Source organism: Callorhinus ursinus, unplaced genomic scaffold, assembly GCF_003265705.2.
Source record: "Callorhinus ursinus isolate GAN/ISIS: 27379988/994484 unplaced genomic scaffold, GSC_fseal_2.0 scaffold85, whole genome shotgun sequence".
NCBI classification, from domain to species: domain Eukaryota; kingdom Metazoa; phylum Chordata; class Mammalia; order Carnivora; family Otariidae; genus Callorhinus; species Callorhinus ursinus.
In genome coordinates this window covers 2,231,352-2,248,755 of record NW_027397147.1, presented here as the reverse complement: position 1 = coordinate 2,248,755, position 17,404 = coordinate 2,231,352, and the positions used below count along the sequence as shown (strand labels likewise).

Here is a 17,404-nt window from a genome sequence, read left to right as displayed (position 1 = left end):
CCAATCCATGAACACAGGATGGTCTTGCCATTTATTTGTGTCTTTAATTTCTTGAGCAGTTTTTTATTGTTTTCAGCGTACAGGTCTTTTAGCTCCTTGGTTATGTTTATTCCTATTTTATTCATTTTGGTGCTGTTATAAATGGTATTGTTTTCTTAATTTCCTTTTTGGGTTGTTCACTGCTAGTGTATAGAAATGCAACTGATTTTTGCTTGTTGATTTTATATCCTGTAGCTTTGCCGAATTTCCTTACTAAAACTAACAGTGTGTGTGTGTGTGAATTCTTGAGGGTTTTCTACATATAGTTTATGAATAGAGATAATTTTTTTTCTTCCTTTACAATTTAAATGCCTTTTATTTCTTTTTCTTGTCCTATTGTTCTGGCTAGAACTTCCAATACTATGTTGAATAAAATAGCATACTTGTCTTGTTCCTGGCCTTAGGGGAAAAGCTTTCAGTCTTTCACCATTGAGTATGATAGCTGTTTTTCTTATGTGACCTTTATCATGTTGAGGAAGTTCTTTTCTATTCCTAGTTTATTGAGTTTTTTGGGGTTTTTTTTTTGTTTTACTTTTTTTAACATAAAGGGTGTTTTTATCAAATGCTCTTTTCTGCATTAACCAAGATGGTCATGTGTTTTCTTCCCTTCATTCTGTTAATGTAGTATATTACATTGATTAATTTTTATATGTTGAACCACTCTTCATTTGGGAGATCCATCCCACTTGGTTATGGTGTAAAATCCTTTTAATATGGTTGCTGAATTTAGTTTACTATTACTTTGTTGGGTATTGTTAATTGTGTATTTATAAGAGAAATGGTCTGTAATTTTCTTTTAGTATCTGGTTGGCTTTGGTATCAGGTTAATGCTGGCTTCATAGAATGAGTTAGAAAGTGTTTTGTATTAGTTTGCCAGGACCGCCATAACTAAATGTCACAGATTGGGTGGTTCAAACAATAGGAATTCATTTTCTTATGGTTCCGGGGGTGAGAAGTCCAAGGTCAAGGTATTGGCAGGGTTGGTTTCTTCTGAGACCTCTCTTGGCTTGCTGGTGGCATTCTTCTACCTAGGTCTTCTTTCTATGGGTGTCTGTGCCCTGATCTCCTCTTGTTATAAAGATACCAGTCAGATTGGATAAGGGCCCACCCAGATGACCCATTTTACCTTAATTGCCTCTTTAAAGCTCATAGGTCCAAAGATAGTCACATTCTGGGATACTGGGGGTTTGGACTTCAACATAGGAATTTTGGAGCAACCCATTTTTGATTACTGGTTCTGCCTCTTTCCTAGTTAGTTATAGGACTGTTCGGATTTTCTATTTCTTCTTCAATCAGTTTTGGCAAATTGTGTTTCTAGGAATTTGTCTGTTTCATCTAAGTTATCTAATTTGTTGGCATATACTTGTTCATCATATTCTCTTCTAATCCCTCTTATTTCTGTAAAATTGTAGTAAATGTACCTACCTTTGTATCTGATTTTAGTAATTCAAGGCTTCTTTATTTTTGTCAGTCTGGATAACAGGTTTGTCAGTTTTGTTGGTCTTTTCAAAGAACCAACTAGTTTTGTTGATTTTTAAAATTAACTTTCTATTCTTTATTTCATTTACCTCTGCTCTGATCTTTATTATTTCCTTCCTCCTGCTAGCTTTGGGTTTAGTTTCTTCTTTTTCTTGTTCCTTAATGTGTACAGTTAGGTTAGGTTATTGATTGGAGATACTCATCCTTCCTTTTTAATATATGTGTTTAAAGCTATAAATTTCCCTCTTAGTGTTGCTTTTGCTGTATCCCGTAACTTTGGGGAAGTTGTGTTTTCATTTTCATTCCTCTCAGGGTCTTTTCTCATAAAATTTGAGTTTATTGATTTTATAGTTTTTAAACTTACACCTCTTTTGGCCTTAGAGTTACCTAAGAATGGTCTTATATCTTGTTTTCATGTTTGTGCATATTTAAGTTATGTTATGATAAAAAAGCATTTGATCAACACACGGGTGTCTGTGAGAACCCCTCCCTAAATGTCCTGTATACCTTTTTCCAGTTTTGTCCAAGAGATCAGTAGTGTATGAAACAGAAAAAAAAAAGACTCTTAGTGAATAAGTGAATCTATAATCTAAAAGGCCCTGGATACACTCTTCCTGTTGGTCCTTAGAATAAAAGATAAATCCATCTTTACCAAAGATCTGTGTCAAGGGGAGAGAAAGGTGGCTGTGGGCTGGTCTGCAAATCTGGCTAAATGTCCTCCAACCCTGACTCGGTGAATTGCTGTTCTTTAATTCCATTTTGTTCCCCACCTCCCACACACTCCCAGTTTCTGCACTGTCATCCGCACAGTCCTTGCTGGCCAGTTTTGGGTGGCCATCTAAATACTACATGTGATAGATTTGAAAAGAGGCACTGGGTGCCAGTAATAGACATGAAATAGCCAATTGTTTGGGACAAGTTGCAAGTTCTGCCAGTTACTTGGCTTTCTGAGCTTGTTCGAGTTTGGGGTAAGGACTGCTTGGGGCTTAAAGCTCTTGACTAGGCCACTTGCCAGCCGTTGGAGAGATTCCTCTGACAGCAGTCCAGGAGACTGCTTCTTTAAAAGGTATGCTCCTCTATGGTCCTGTGTGCTAACGCAGATACCTCTTTCCCACTGTAGGTTTTCAAGAACCCCCACGAGGTGGTGACTGTGCTGCTGATTCAGACTCTGGGGGCCTTGCTGCCCACTCTGCCCGATTGCCTCAGCACCAGCGTGGAGAGGGCAGGGCCTGAGCTGGAGCTCCTCAAGCTGCTAGAGTTCTATGACACCACCACCCACTTTGCCAAGGGATTGGAGATGGCGCAGCTCCCCCACCCACGTAAACATTCCTTCTGGCTTGTCTTCACTTGCTCTTTTTGAGGCTTCTGGGGCCTGGGTTTGTCTGTCTTTTCAGATGACTGATTTTACAGAATTGGAAGGGATCCTTGTTTTCCTTCTCAGCAGATAAAGAAGGCTTTTCCATGAAAGCATTGCCATTATGGAATTGGTTGTTGCCTAATGTATTAACCAAGCCCAGTGCTACCTAGGGGCTTTCCATGCTCTGGGGAAGTGATGGGCACTTCGGCAGGGGCTTAGAATATAAAAGAGGTAGCTGGGCATTGGTGGCCTTGAATTGGCAGCCGGTTACATTGGGAGGCTAGAGTCCTCTTCCCTTTGAGGCATCATAAAACCTCAGACAACTCAACCTAAAAAGTAAGTTGAAGAGAAAGAATAGGTTAGAGGAGCTTTTTGATGGGGCATCAGCAAGTTTTTAAGGACAGAGAAGCTGTGTCAGGACTAAGGGTGGTTACAGGGAAAATGGGTATTCCCCAGCTGTATCTGGGAGCAAGGCACTCCTAGTTCCCATTTAGGAAAACAGCAGTGGTATGTTACCTGTGTCCCCTGTAAGTTAAAAGCATCATAAACTTTTAAGTAGCACCGATCTCGTGACGCATGCTGCTGTCAAATCAGGAAATCGCTTCAGGAAGCTTTGTTCTGCCATTTGGCTGCTATGTGTCACTAACTTGGTGTACTTAATAGTTATTCTCTTTAATTACATTTGCGTATAATTACTTTGTACATTCCAGGGAGTGTGTTTATTGTTCGAGTTCCGGATGATTCATAGGTGTTTTGGCTCACTCACTCGGCCGGTCTCGGTTGTGGGAGAGGCTGAGGGGATGTGGATAGCTTCTAGGGGACCAGGATGCGGTGTCCAGGTGGCTAGAGTGTAGGACACGCTACCTGCTCAGGCAGCGCAGATTGAAGGTAGGGCAAAGGGCAGAGGGGCAGGTTGCCTTCCTCCCACTGGTGAAGGACATTCTTGAAGAAGAGAGAACCACCCTCCAAAGAATCAGACATCGAAGTGCTTTGTTAGCCAGCCACAGAAATTTAGATGTTTTAAGGATTCCTATTGAAATTTTCAAAAAAGTTTTTTTTTAAATCTAAAAATACTTTGAAAACACACAAAAATAAAAATACAGAAGAGTAAAAATGATTCACCACCTCAGCACTCAGAGCCTCTGGCAGCCTTCTGTTATATTTTCTCCCAGTAATTCAAGTATAAATACACATTTTCCACAAATGGAAATATGTATAACCACTGTTAAAAATTTGGTGTATCTTCCCAAAATATCCTTATGTAGCAAGGATTTTTTTTCCATTGTTTATCCAGTATGTTGCAGATATATTTTCTAACTTTCTATTTTGCCTTTAATATTGTCTCTATTTTAGTAATTAATGCGTGTACAGGGCATAATTAGAAATATATGAAAGATTATGCAATAGAAAAACTAAATATTTAAGATAAGTTGATTTTATAATTAATAAACAATAGGTATTCATTATAGAAAAACCCAGAAAACACAAAGAAGGAAGGTCATTCTCCATCTCCCATCTAGAAACAGTATTTTGTGTTATATCCGTGTGCAGATTCTTTATGAATGAGACTGTCTCTGTATCCTTAAATATATTGTTTTAAAGATTTTATTTATTTGAGAAAGAGCGAGAGCAAGAGAGAGCACGAGCGGGGGGTGAGGGCAGAGGGGAAGGGAGAAGCAGACTCCCTGCTGAGCAGGGAGCCTGACCCGGGGCTTGAACCCAGGGATCATGACCTGAGCCAAAGGCAGACGCTTAACTGACTGAGCCACCCAGCTGCTCCTTAAATATATTTTTTTAAAGATTTTATTTATTGGGGCACCTCGGTTAAGTGTTTGCCTTTGGCTTGGGTCCAGCCCCATGTTAGGCTCTGTGCTCAGCAAGGAGTCTGCTTGTCCCCCCGACCCCGCTCCTCCCCCTGCTTCCCTCTCTCTCTCTAAAAAAATAAAATCTTAAAAAATATATTTTATTTATTTGAGAGAGAGCCTGAGTAGGGGGAGGGGCAGAGGGAGAAGCAGACTCCCCACTGAGCAGGGAGCCTGACCTGGGGCTTGATCCCAGGACGCTGGGATCATGACCCAAGCAGAAGGCAGACACTTAACTGACTGAGCCACCCAGGTGCCCCTCCTTAAATATGTTTTTAATAGAGTATTTTGTTACTGTTATTAAGTTTCCCAAATTTAATATTTACTCAGTAATGTCACCTAATGTATGAATTTTTCCATTTGTTCCACAGAAGTTTTTTTCTTCCCACAGAAGTCTTCATAGCTGCTTCCTCACCTCTGCTTCTCTTTAAGATCAGTTGATGCACATTGTATCTGGTTGTCTTGTCTCTTTAATCTCTTAATCTGAAACAGTTGTCTCATCTTTCTTTTGTCTTTCATGACACTGACCTCTGAAGAATACAGGGTAATTTTCTAGTAGAATGTCCCATATTCTGGAACTGTTTGATTGATTCTTCAAGATTAAATTTAGATGAAATATTTTGGCAGGAATGCTACATTGATGATGGTTTGTATTTCCTGTGGCATCACATCAGGGAGACACATAATGTCCAATCATTGGTGATGGTTGGATTAATCACTTGGTAGATGTATCAACTAGATCTCTCCATTATTAAGGTACTTCTTCCTCTTTGTAATTAATAAGTAATCCTTGGGGTGCCTGGATGGCTCAGTCGGTTGAGTGTCTGCCTTTGGCTCAGGTTATGGGTCCCGGGATGGAGCCCCACATCTGGCTTCTTGTTCAGCAAGGAGTCTGCTTCTCCCTCTGCTCCTCACCGTGCATGCTCTCTCCTCACTCTCTGTCTCTCAAATAAATAAATAAAATCTTAAAAAAAAATAAGTAATCCATGGGGTGATGCTTTGAGCCCATAGGAATATACTAATCCTCAAAAACATTTACTCAGTGACTTCAGCATCTGTTGATAATCCTTGCCTGAATAAACTTTTACACTGCTGATTATAAAATGATGATTTCCTAATTCTCTCATTCCTTCTACATCTATTTACAGGCCTTCTTTTATAAAGAAGAGATTTCCCTTTCTTTCCTCACTTTTTTTTTTAAAGTTTTATTTAAATAAGTAATCTCTACACCCGTGTGGTGCTTGAACTCACAACCCTGAGATCAAAGTCTCATGGTTCTCTGACTGAGCCAGCCTGGTGCCCCCTTTCCTCACTTTCATATCACTGTGAATTCATGGATTCTTTTTTTACTCATTGTGTTATGATTTGTTATTGCCACTATTCATTTTGATGCTTGAATTATTTCAAATTTGGTCAGTGGTTGCCCCTTTGGGCTGCCTCCTGGATCTTTTTGACATGTGCCCATCAGTCTTTGAGAGCTTTCTTGCTGTTTGGCACAAACTGTTCCAGGAACACATACCTTCCCTGTCTCAGACCTGTGTTTTGCCAAGGAGCCTGGTTTCTTCTAGTGGGAAATGGTATTAGAACAAGATCTGGACACTGAGGGTACTCATTATTGCTGGGCTTCTAGGCCCTTTTGTTGGACAGAGCTAGGAAATACATATTTCCAGTTTATACATATTGTTCCAAATCGGATCCACCACCACAGATTTTTACCTTCTGTCTTCCCAGTTGCATCTCTGGTTCCCAACTGTGTGTGTGTTTTATATGTGTAGATGTCCAATTATTTTTCATGACTGCTTTATGGATAGGTCACAACGTGTTTAATTTATTCACTCAACTACAAATGGACAAGTACTGGAATGCTGGATGCTGTGGTTGCTATGCCGAGCAAAACTAGACACTGTCCCTCCTGTCACCCAACGTCTATTCCGGTGGGAAATAACCTAATGATCATAATAATGGGTGTATAATTACAAAATGAGATGAGTACTTTGTAGAAAAGCCGAGTGGTTCTAGGAGCGTATATGAGCCAACAAAGCTGATGGAGCCCGGTGACTTGAGCTGAGTGAGCCGTGGAAGAAAAATGGGTGGTGACCAGATCCCGGAGGATAAGGGAGAACAAGGTCCTTCCAGACAGAAGCATCGGCACGTGACTGGAAGGGAGCCTGGTGCTTCCGAGGAACTGGAGAGAAGGCTGGAAGCCAGGGGAATTGTGAAGGAGGAAAGGCTGGGGCAGTAATAAATAAAAAGAGTTGGCTTTTATGAAATGTTACCACATGCTAGACACAGATTTTATGTAATCTCCCCTAAGGCCTTATAAGATTGATGCCATTATTAACCTCAACTTATAGTTGAGGAAGCAGGTATCCAAAGGTCTGTCATTGCACACAGTCACGTAAGTAAGAGGCAGGGGAGCTTGGATAGAAGAGCCTTTGCGTTTCACTGCCTCCCTCTTTCACCTCCTGAGGTCAGCCTGCGTGGGTCCTTGCAGGCTAGAGAAGATATTTTGGATTTCAGCTGATGCACTTAAAGGCTGATTAGGGGATGTGTCAGAAAGAATACAGGAGGGTGCCTGGGTGGCTCAGTTGGTTAAGCAACTGCCTTCGGCTCAGGTCAGGATCCTGTAGTCCCAGGATCGAGTCCCGCGTCGGGCTCCCCACTCAGCGGGGAGCCTGCTTCTCCCTCTGACCCTCTTCCCTCTCGTGCTCTCTACCTCTCATTCTCTCTCTCTCAAATAAATAAATAAAATCTTTAAAAAAAAAAAAAAGATTACAGGAGGCAGCCTGAAGGGGCAACCACTGACCAAATTCGAAATAATTTGAGCATCAAAATGAATATAATGACAATAATGGATTGTAACACATGAATATAAAAAGAATCTGTGAGTTCGTGGGGATTATTATATTAAAGAGAGCAAGAAAGGAAAATTTGTTCTTTACAAGAGAAGGCCTACAAATAGATGTAGAAGAAACAAAAAGATTAGGAAATCAGCAGGGTAAAAGTTTATTCAGGCAAAGATTATCAATGGATGCTGAAGTCACTTGGGTGTAAGTGTTCAGCCTAGAAGCTGAATTGCTGTGTCCTGGAATATGCCCATTTCAATTTTTCATACAAACATGCTTTGTATGTAGTTGAATATAGGAATTTTTGGAAAGCCTAGCATATGAGGTATCCTGTCTCTAAAGTCCTGGAAAAGTGTTCTTCCTGCAGAGCCTTTTCTCCATAGCACTTCTGGAACTGCATCTTGACTAGAGTTGTCATTTGAAGGGATTCTTAGCCATGGTGAGTTGTGGGACGAAGGGAGTTGGCATCTTTGATAGTGCTCTAGACAAATTATACCCAGAGCCCAAATTCATCAAAATATTTACGGAAGTGATTGCTGCAGCTTCCACGAACAACCACGGCAGATTAACAAAAGGCAGTCACCCCTAAGATGAAACCGGAGAAGCTCCAGTAGAGTACCGTTCACCTGTTGTTTTCCAGCAGTTTCGGCCCCTTTGTTCATTATCGATTTTCATTTTTGATTCCCTCAAGATGAGCACAACCTGGTGAAAGTCACCGAACTGGTGGAGGCTGTGTATGCTCCGTACAAACCCTACCAGCTGAAGTACGGCGACCTGGAAGAGAAGAACGTTCTCATCCAGATCAGCGCCGTGCCGTTGGTAATGTCCCAGCACTGCTGGTGGTTTGCCGGCCACAGGGAGGGGGGTGGGATGCACCGGAGAAGGTGCATAGATGGGGAACAGCTCTGCAAAAAACAGGCTCTAAGTACCTGGTAGACTCTTGCAGTCCAAGTGTAAAATGAGACCACGGATATGCTACCGATTTTCTATTTAAAATCTCAAATAAAGGTCCAGCAGAATGAGAGACTTAAATCTTTGGGGGGATAAGTTGATGATCTCCCTGATTAATGAATTCTTATTATGGCAGCCTTCAGTCTAAGGAACATCTGCAGATGGGCACAGGAGTTGAGCCTCCATGGACGGTGCCCCAGGGGCAGGTTCACTTGGGCGGGCCTCCAAGGGCAAGGGGAGGCATTCCCGTTGCCAATTTTAGGGTGATCTAGCATGACGCGAGTTGATGTTAAAGAGCAGATCTCACACTAGTTAAACTCTGTCGCCTCCTGCCATTTTTCAGTTTTCTAGCGATGTGCTTAGAAGGTCCATTCCACTTCAGTTACATTCTTGCCCCTGAAGGAAGCATTTTCCTTTCCTTACATTCTTTTGGAGTATTTGATACAGAGAATTTGAATTCTAGCTTTAGAGCCAGAGGAGAGATGCCATCTAATCATAGAAAAAGAGGAAAGAGATGAAAAACGTAGGGCTTTTCTGCCAGGGGTTGGTGTGTGATCTCACGGGCCACATGGATGTCATCCGCTTGGCTCGGGCTCTGGAAGGGCTCTCGCGGCTTGGGACTGCGTTTCTGCAGCCTGACCACGGGTGAAGAGGTTTGGATGTCTCCCCCATCTTAATGTTGTCTGTTCATCTGTTCTCGAGTCTGAGGCAGCTCTTGTTTGTCTGTATTTGCTGACCAGGAGCATGGCGAAGTCATTGACTGTGTGCAGGAGTTGAGCCACTCTGTGAACAAGCTCTTCAGTCTGGCTTCTGCTGCCGTCGACAGATGCATCAGATTTACCAATGGCCTGGGGACCTGTGGCTTGCTGGCAGCACTGAAATCCCTCTTTGCCAAGTAAGGCTGGGGTGTGGGGACAGGGCACACCGGAGGGTGCTGTCTGCCCCAGTTAAAAATGCGTGTGTTCTGTGTTTCTGCTCTGAGCCCTGGAGAAGAGCATGTACCTGAGCCCCAAGGGGGGGCAATCTTTTTTTTTTTCAATTTTTTTTTAAAGATTTTATTTATTTGAGAGAGAGACAGAAATAGCGAGAGAGAGCACAAGTGGGGAGGAGAGGGAGAAGCAGGCTCACCACTGAGCTGGGAGCCCAACATGGGGCTCAATTCCAGGACCCTGGAATCATGACTTAAGCTGAAGGCAGACGCTTAACCCACTGAGCCACCCAGGCATCCCCCAAGGGGGCGATCTTAAGGATATTCCTTGCAGCACCATTAGTGATAGTGGAACATTTGAAGCAACCTGAATGTCTATGAATTTGGCTAAATAAGACAGGGCCTATTCATACAAAGGAACTCTGTTTGGCAGTTACAGTTTTGTTTTTTTTTTAAGATTTTATTTATTTGAGAGAGAGAATGAAATAGAGAGAGAGAGCATGAGAGGGGGGAGGGTCCGAGGGAGAAGCAGACTCACTGCTGAGCAGGGAGCCCGATGTGGGACTCGATCCCGGGACTCCAGGATCATGACCTGAGCCGAGGCAGTCGCTTAACCAACTGAGCCATGCAGGTGCCCCTGGCAGTTACAGTTTTAATTAGACCTGCACATATCTACCCTGATGGATCTCAAAAACAGTGTCCAGTGAAAAAAAGGAAAGGAAATTGCTGAATATTATGTAGAGTCTAATACAATATGTAAAAAGAACATATAAAAAATAGGGTATATTTTCCATAGTGGGATTCAGCAAGTTTTTATGCAGAGGGCCACATGGTAAGCATTTTAGGCTTTGTGGGCCTTGCGGTCAATAGAGACTTTTGTAGATGACACAGAAATGAATGGGTGTGGCCGTATTGCAGGAAAACTTTATTTAAAAAAACCCCCAAAGTACCAATCCCTGTTCTGGATCTTTTTTTATGCTTTAACATACATTATATATTCCTGTAGAATAGGGGTCGACAAACTCTAGCTCATGAGTCAAATCTGGCCTGCCTTCTGTTTTTGTAAATAAAGTTTTATTGGAACGCAGTCATACCCCTTCACTTACCTATGGTCTATGAAGGGAGAATCCAGTAGTTAGGACAGAACTCGCTCTTCACAAAGCCTAAAATATCTGGACCTTAACAGAGAAAGTTTTCTGAGCCCTGATGTGTGGAAAGTTAGGCCACGCACTCAAAACATCAGTTATCTTTGGGGAGGTGGGAAAGGACTAGGGTGGTGTTCATAGGGAATTTAGCTTTATTTGTTGTTTTCTGACTTTTAAAAAAGGAGGACATTTCTTGTGTAATTAAAAATATAAAATGAGAAAAATATAAACATGCCAAGTGAAGAAAGTCAGTCATAAAAGACCACATGTTATATGATTCTATGTGAAGTGTCCAAAACAGGCAAATGGATAGAAACAGAAAATAGACTGATGGTTACCTAGGGCTGAGGAGAGGTGGGCATTTGGAGGAGATGGGATGACTACCAAAAGGTACAGGGCTTCTTTTTTGGGTGATGAAAATGTTATAAAGTTGATTGTGGTGATGGTCACACAGCTCTGTGACTACACTAAAAACCATTGAATTGTGCTCTTTAAATGGGCGAATTGTGTGGTATGTGAATTACATTGCAACAGAGCTGTTTAAAGAAGAGGACACCAAAGTTACATTTAGTTAGGAAAAAGGAAAAGCGAGCAAGCAGCATAGGCTGGAGTTTCTGACCTGTGCAGCCAAGGCACCAGGGCCCTCGGGAGGTCAGAGCTCTAGTCTCCAGCTTATAGACAGATATGTTCTTAGGCTCTCCAAAGACCTTCCCTTGATAGCTTGTTCTAGATTGGAGTTACCCTCAGTCTCAAGAGATTTATTTTGCATTTTGTTTTAGAGAGAGTGTGTGCAAGCTTGGGGTGGGGTGAGGGGCAGCAGAAGGAGAGAGAGAATCTTAAGCAGGCTCCACACCCAGTGCAGAGCCTGACTTGGGGCTTGATCTCATGACCCTGTGATCATGACCTGAGATGAAATCAGGAGTCAGACACTGAACTGACTGAGCCACCCAGGCGCCCCACAAGAAATTTTTTTTTTTTTTTTTTTTTTTTTTAAACAGAATGCTGTTTTCCTGTAGTAAGTTCAGGGAACTCTTCTCATTCCAGAAATGCTAGGCTGGCCCCTGGGAACTCTTGGTCGCCATGGTGGGCAGTCAGCACCATCAGAGGGCAGCTCACAGTGTAGGCCGTAGGGCCACCAAGGACACAGGCTCTGCTCTCAGGTGGAGGTGTGACCAGAAGGGCCCAGATGTGTTCCCGTAGAAGGAGACGTATGAGCAACAAGTCTCACCAGACAGAATTGGCCACTTTCTGTCTCCGCCACCTACCAGGATTTTGGGGATGGAAAGAAATTTTTTATTGAGATCTAAAAATTTTATTATGAAATAACAAAAATAATGCATTAGAGTAATTTTTTAAAAAATACATAAAGGTATAAAAAAGTGAAAGGTTTCCTCCCTGCCTGCCCACCCTTAGTCCTTCTGCTCAGAAATACCCACTTTTGAACATTTTACGATGTTCAGCTCTTCCCTCTGTACTTTAAAAAAGTTTTGTTTTTTTTAAAGATTTTATTTATTTATTTATTTGACAGAGAGAGACACAGTGAGAGAGGGAACACAAGCAGGGGGAGTGGGAGAGGGAGAAGCAGGCTTCCCACAGAGCAGGGAGCCCGATGTGGGGCTCGATCCCAGGACCCTGGGATCATGACCTGAGCTGAAGGCAGACGCTTAATGACTGAGCCATCCAGGCGCCCCTAAAAAAGATTTTTTGTTTATCAACCTTAACTATTATATCTTGAGGAACTAGGGTTCCCTGAGGCTGTTCTCTCTCTTATCCTCCGTTCTTGTGAGTGATGTTTTTACTTCTAGTTCTTCTCTTGGTTATTTTGATTACTTCATTTTAAAAAATAACACAGATCTATATTAAAAATTCAAACTGTACAGAGGGGATGTGGTGAAACTAGGTCACCTCGAGAAGGGAAGATTCGGAAGCTACCCCAGCAGCTGCCATCTATAAAGTGAGGGCAATCAGTGTGAAGCTAACCCAAGCAGGGTTGAAGTAGGACACCGTTGAGTCATGGGGAGGGTATTGGGGACGGCAGGACGGAGCACGCAGGGGAAGTGGGAGGGGCCTAACTTGAACTAGGGTGAGGCCATCGGGTATAGCAGGAGAGAAGAGGCTGCAGAATCAGGGGCTTTCCAGCTATGCCGGGAGTGTGGGCTCTGGGGTTGGAGCCCCCCTGGGCACAGTCCCGGCTGTGATGCTTACTGCTTGGGACCTCTTGGCGTCCTGGTGTCTTTTCTCCGAGTCAAGTGATGAGGCTCTCCCCATGGCAGTTGTGACTATTAAGTGAAAGCAGGTAATTAGAGCCCCTAACACAGCGACTTTTATGTGGGAGAGACACCCGGAAATGTTTATGGTGAGAGAGGATTGGAAGGATTGGGGACGAATGTGATAAAAATGTGACGTGATACACACTGTGTCTGAACAGGAGACCCCCCCCTCCCACCCCCAGGTGCTCTGCTGCCCACTCCACGTCCCAGGGACCCTGTCGTGAGCTGCTCCTGAGCAGGTGCATCATCGGGTCGCACACTCTTCTAAGACACATTTGTCATAGTTGTGGGGTGGTGGCCCAGTTGTTTAACGTGACACTGAAGCACAATTATATTCCTCACCATGCCCCTGTCAGGTGGCCCTTGAGGCCCCTCCCCTCCGCCAAGGATCAGTTCTTCCAAGAAAGCTGTCTTCAGGGCTGTGCCCTGGGGGGCACATCCCATTTTCCTCAGAGCTAGTGGTTTGGGAAGGAGGAGAAGTCAGGCTTCTTGTGATGCACACAGATGTCCTAGGTTTTCAGGGAGCCTCGTGGTTTCCAGAGAACAAGACCCCCACTCACCCATGTCCTCCTTACCACACCCTCCCAAGGACGTGTGCACATTCGTTCACAATCCAAGAACTGTACATCCTCAGAAACAACACCACCCCACATCAGCTTTCATTTTATACTTTTCAGAGAACTTTTGTGTATATTATTTCATTTATTTAGTTTTTAAAGATTTTATTTATTTATTTGCAAGAGAGAGAGAGAGCAAGCGTGCGTGAGAGGAGGGAGAGGGACAAACAGACTCCGCACTGAGTGCCCAGCGCAATGCAGGGCTCAATCTCATGGCCCTGAGCTGAAACCAAGAGTCCGACGCTTAACCAACTGAGCCAGCCAGAAACTCCTATTTCATTTATTTGATCATCACGACTCCCTGAGGCAATATAGAAGACACCATGAATTAAGTCCATTTTAAAGATGAGGAAACAGGCTTAAAGACACCCAGACACTTTCTCAGAGCCCCAGCTCAAGTTCTGCATTCATCCAGGAACTGTTTCCAGGTGTCTCTTTTGTGCCCAGCTCTGTGCTAATTCCTGGGGACACTGTTATGAGCTACAAGGAGATAGTCTCTGTTCTCCCGGAGCTTCTAGTCTAGCACATTAAACACACACATGAAAGAAGCGATGGACTTACACTTGTGCTGGGTGCTGTGAAGGAAAGCAGCTGGGGGACTGACTGGGGGAGCAAAGAGCAGCCTGAGGAGGAGGGGCTTCAGCTTCGAATCCAGTTTCACGTCCTGTGCCATTCAAGCCAGGCACTTTCCTGCCATGGAGCTTGGCTGTTTACATTGGGGGTGGAGGGGCAAGAATCCTGCAAGAGTACCCTGGGCATCGGCGAGCTGCCTTACCTTGTGCTAGGTGATGGCTGGATATCTTAGTGGGACCATGACATGTCAGGACAGTTCTTTGGGCCAGGGAGTCATTGACCAGCACCACCTCTCACCTGGTGGGTCACCAGAGTCTTTGTCTTAGTGGCTCTCCCCTTCTGTCTCGTCTTGAGCATCTCTCTTAAAGCTGTCCTTCCAAGTAAGAAAGATGGTCCAGCCATACAGAGAAGACCCTTCTGTGGTCAGAGTTTACAAGTCGTCTGACTCCTCAGTGGGAGCCTCTAAAGATGCTCTCGAGGTCCTTAGCCCTTTGTCCAAAGCCACGTAATTCCAGGTGTCATAATTCCAGGTGTCTTTAGAGCCGAGGACTTTACGATGACATCCCTGTCGGGGTTTTTTCTTTCCTCATAGGTACGTGTCCGATTTCACCAGTACTCTCCAGTCAATACGGAAGAAGTGCAAGCTCGATGATATTCCTCCCAACTCACTCTTTCAAGAAGATTGGACAGCTTTTCAGAACTCCATCAGGTAAAAATGAGGGCTGTAACTTAAATGTGTGCCCATGTTGTAAGCAGAAACATGCATCATATAATATGTAAAAATGATAAATGTGTTTGTAAGGGGTTCATTTTTTTTTTCCTCACTGCCTTTTTTTTTTTAAAGCAAAAACTCTAAACTCTAAAAACAAGCCAATTAAAAGGAACAACAACAATAGCAACCCAGAAAGACCCCCTCACTGCTAAAGCATTTTAAAGTCTGAATGCACTCTTCATGTCCTTTGATGACTTACATTTTTTTTATACTTGGTTTGAGATTTTTTTCCCCCTTAGCCTATAGTTTTTCAGGCCTAAAATAACTTAGAGCTTATATTTTAGAAAATACACAGCTGATTGGATCCTATTTTTATTATTTTTTTAAATTTTTAAATTTTTTAAAGTTTTTTTTTAAATATTTTATTTATTTATTTGAGAGAGACCGAGATAGAGCTCGAGCAGTAAGGAGGGGGAGAAGCAGACACCCTGCAGAGCAGGGAGCCCGACGCGGGGCTCAATCCTAGGACCCTGGGATCAGGACCTGAGCTGAAGGCAGACACTTAACCATCTGAGCCACCCAGGCGCTCCTAGTTTTTTTTTTTTTTTTTTTTTAAGTTATCTATACACCCAACATGGGTCTCAAACCCACAGGCCCAAGGTTAAGAGTCACACGTTCCACTGACTGAGCCAGCCAGGGACCCCAGGTCCTGTTTTTAGATCTAAGCACAATACCACTAAGTGGTAAGGCAACATTATCTGGCCTGAAAAGGACCATGTTAGAGTTCCATAACAGAGATTGAGGTGGCTCTCCCAAGTGTGGTTGACGGCCAGATCTTGGGGGTAGCCCCTGTGACCTGTGGGCCAATAGATAGACCCCTGCTGCCCTAAGCCCTGAGCCCTGGTAAGAATGTGATCAGCAGTGGCCTGAGAAGGTTTGACCCTTGAAAAGTCCAGCCAGAAGGTGCAGACTGCTGGCCTATAGCCAGATCTGACCTAGGGACTTGATCACATCATTTACAAAATTTTGGGTTAGTTGTCAACATTTATAAACCAGATTTAACATAATCCAGATTTGTAACATCACCTAAACATTGGAAGCCCTAGAAGCAGTGGGTTCACATCGTCTTCCCCGGGGCTGGTCGCTGAAGTCCCTGCCAGACTGGTGATAGGTTCTCTTGTGCTGCTGTTTGTTCTACTACCGTGTGGGGTAGCCGCTGTACTCTTAGGCTGAGATAAAAAGCAACCCAGAATTTCTTTTCCTTAAAACCACTCTTCATCGTCGTACATTCTGAAGAGGGAGGTTCCCCTTCACCTACTTGCCTGAGCCCTGGTCTAGGTCGTGTGCACAGGGTGCCCACGACACTTGGAGTTCTTACTGTGGTGGTCCACACCAGAGCATATCCAGACCCTCTGAGAGCTGTCTTTTTTTTTTTTTTGTAAGGATTTTATTTATTCATTTTTAGAGAGAGAGTAAGAGAGCAAGGGAAGGGGCAGAGGAGGAGGGAGAAGCAGACTCCACGCTGAGCATGGAATCTGACTCCAGGCTCGATCCCACGACCTGGAGATCATGACTTGAACCGAAATCAGGAGTCAGACGCCCAACCAACTGAGCCACCCAGGTGCCCCTGAAAGCTGTCTTTAATCAGAGCAGATCCGGCACCTCCGAGGGCCATTTGGATAATCTCATGGGCTCTGATCTGGACGTTTTTTTTTTTTTTTTTTGGATGAAATTTAATGTTCTAGATGCTAACTGTATCCCCTGTCATCTGTGGTGGCTTGGTATACCAGAAAATACTATGTACAAGGTTATTCTGTTGCACCAAGGCAAGTGAAAAGTGGAATATTTCATTTTCTCATAAACCTTTCTTATGATGGAATGCCCAGATACCCTGGTGATGGATAGGCACTTTTAGAGAAGTTAAAAATTAACTAGACTTAAGATGTTCTTAATCCTTGGATTTGTCCTGACATTTATAGTTTAGTGTTGAAGGACTCAGTCGCTGTAGTTTGAGGCCTAGCATAAAATTACTGGAAAATTAAAGGATTATTAAATACAGGTATGATGGTCATTCAGGATTATCTCCGAGAAGCCAAATGGATTACTCTTCCTCTGCCTTTCATGGGATCAGAGAGAGATACTTAATTATAAAAACAGTTTTCTTTGTCTTGCAAATAGCAGACATCTAACAAATACTAAGTAATGAATTTTGGTTTAAATTTTAATTTTTTTAACCCCCGTTACTGTTTCACCCATCCCTCTACACACCTCCCTCTGGCAATCATCACTTGGTTTTCTGAGGTCAAGGATCTGTTTGTCTCTTTTGTTTTGCTTTGTTTCTTAAATTCTACATATGAGTGAAATCATATGGTATTTGTCTTTCTCTGACTTATTTCACTTAGAATAATACCTTTAGGTCCATTCATGTGGTCGCAAATGGCAAGATTTCATTCTTTTTTATGGCTGAATAATAGTCCATTGTATATATACCACATACTCTATCCATTTGTTTATGGATGGACATTTGGGTTGCTTCCATATCTTGGCTATTGTAAATAACATTGCAGTCCACATAGGGGTGGGTATATCTTTTGAATTAGTGTTTTTGTTTTCTTTGGATAAATA

At 43.1% G+C, this 17,404-nt stretch overlaps 1 protein-coding gene across 2 annotated transcripts in view; it reads left to right on the top strand.

Moving 5' to 3' along the window:
* COG7 (component of oligomeric golgi complex 7) overlaps positions 1 to 17,404 on the top strand; it is a 78,957-nt gene that overhangs the window by 32,462 nt on the left and 29,091 nt on the right. The window contains exons 7-10 of one of the 2 annotated variants that reach the window (XM_025855455.2): positions 2,639 to 2,837; positions 8,275 to 8,402; positions 9,275 to 9,429; positions 14,660 to 14,776. In XM_025855455.2, coding sequence (XP_025711240.1) covers positions 2,639 to 2,837; positions 8,275 to 8,402; positions 9,275 to 9,429; positions 14,660 to 14,776 — 599 coding nt within the window. The remainder of the gene's footprint in view (positions 1 to 2,638; positions 2,838 to 8,274; positions 8,403 to 9,274; positions 9,430 to 14,659; positions 14,777 to 17,404) is intronic. The other variant, XM_073887947.1, reaches the window with a different exon arrangement.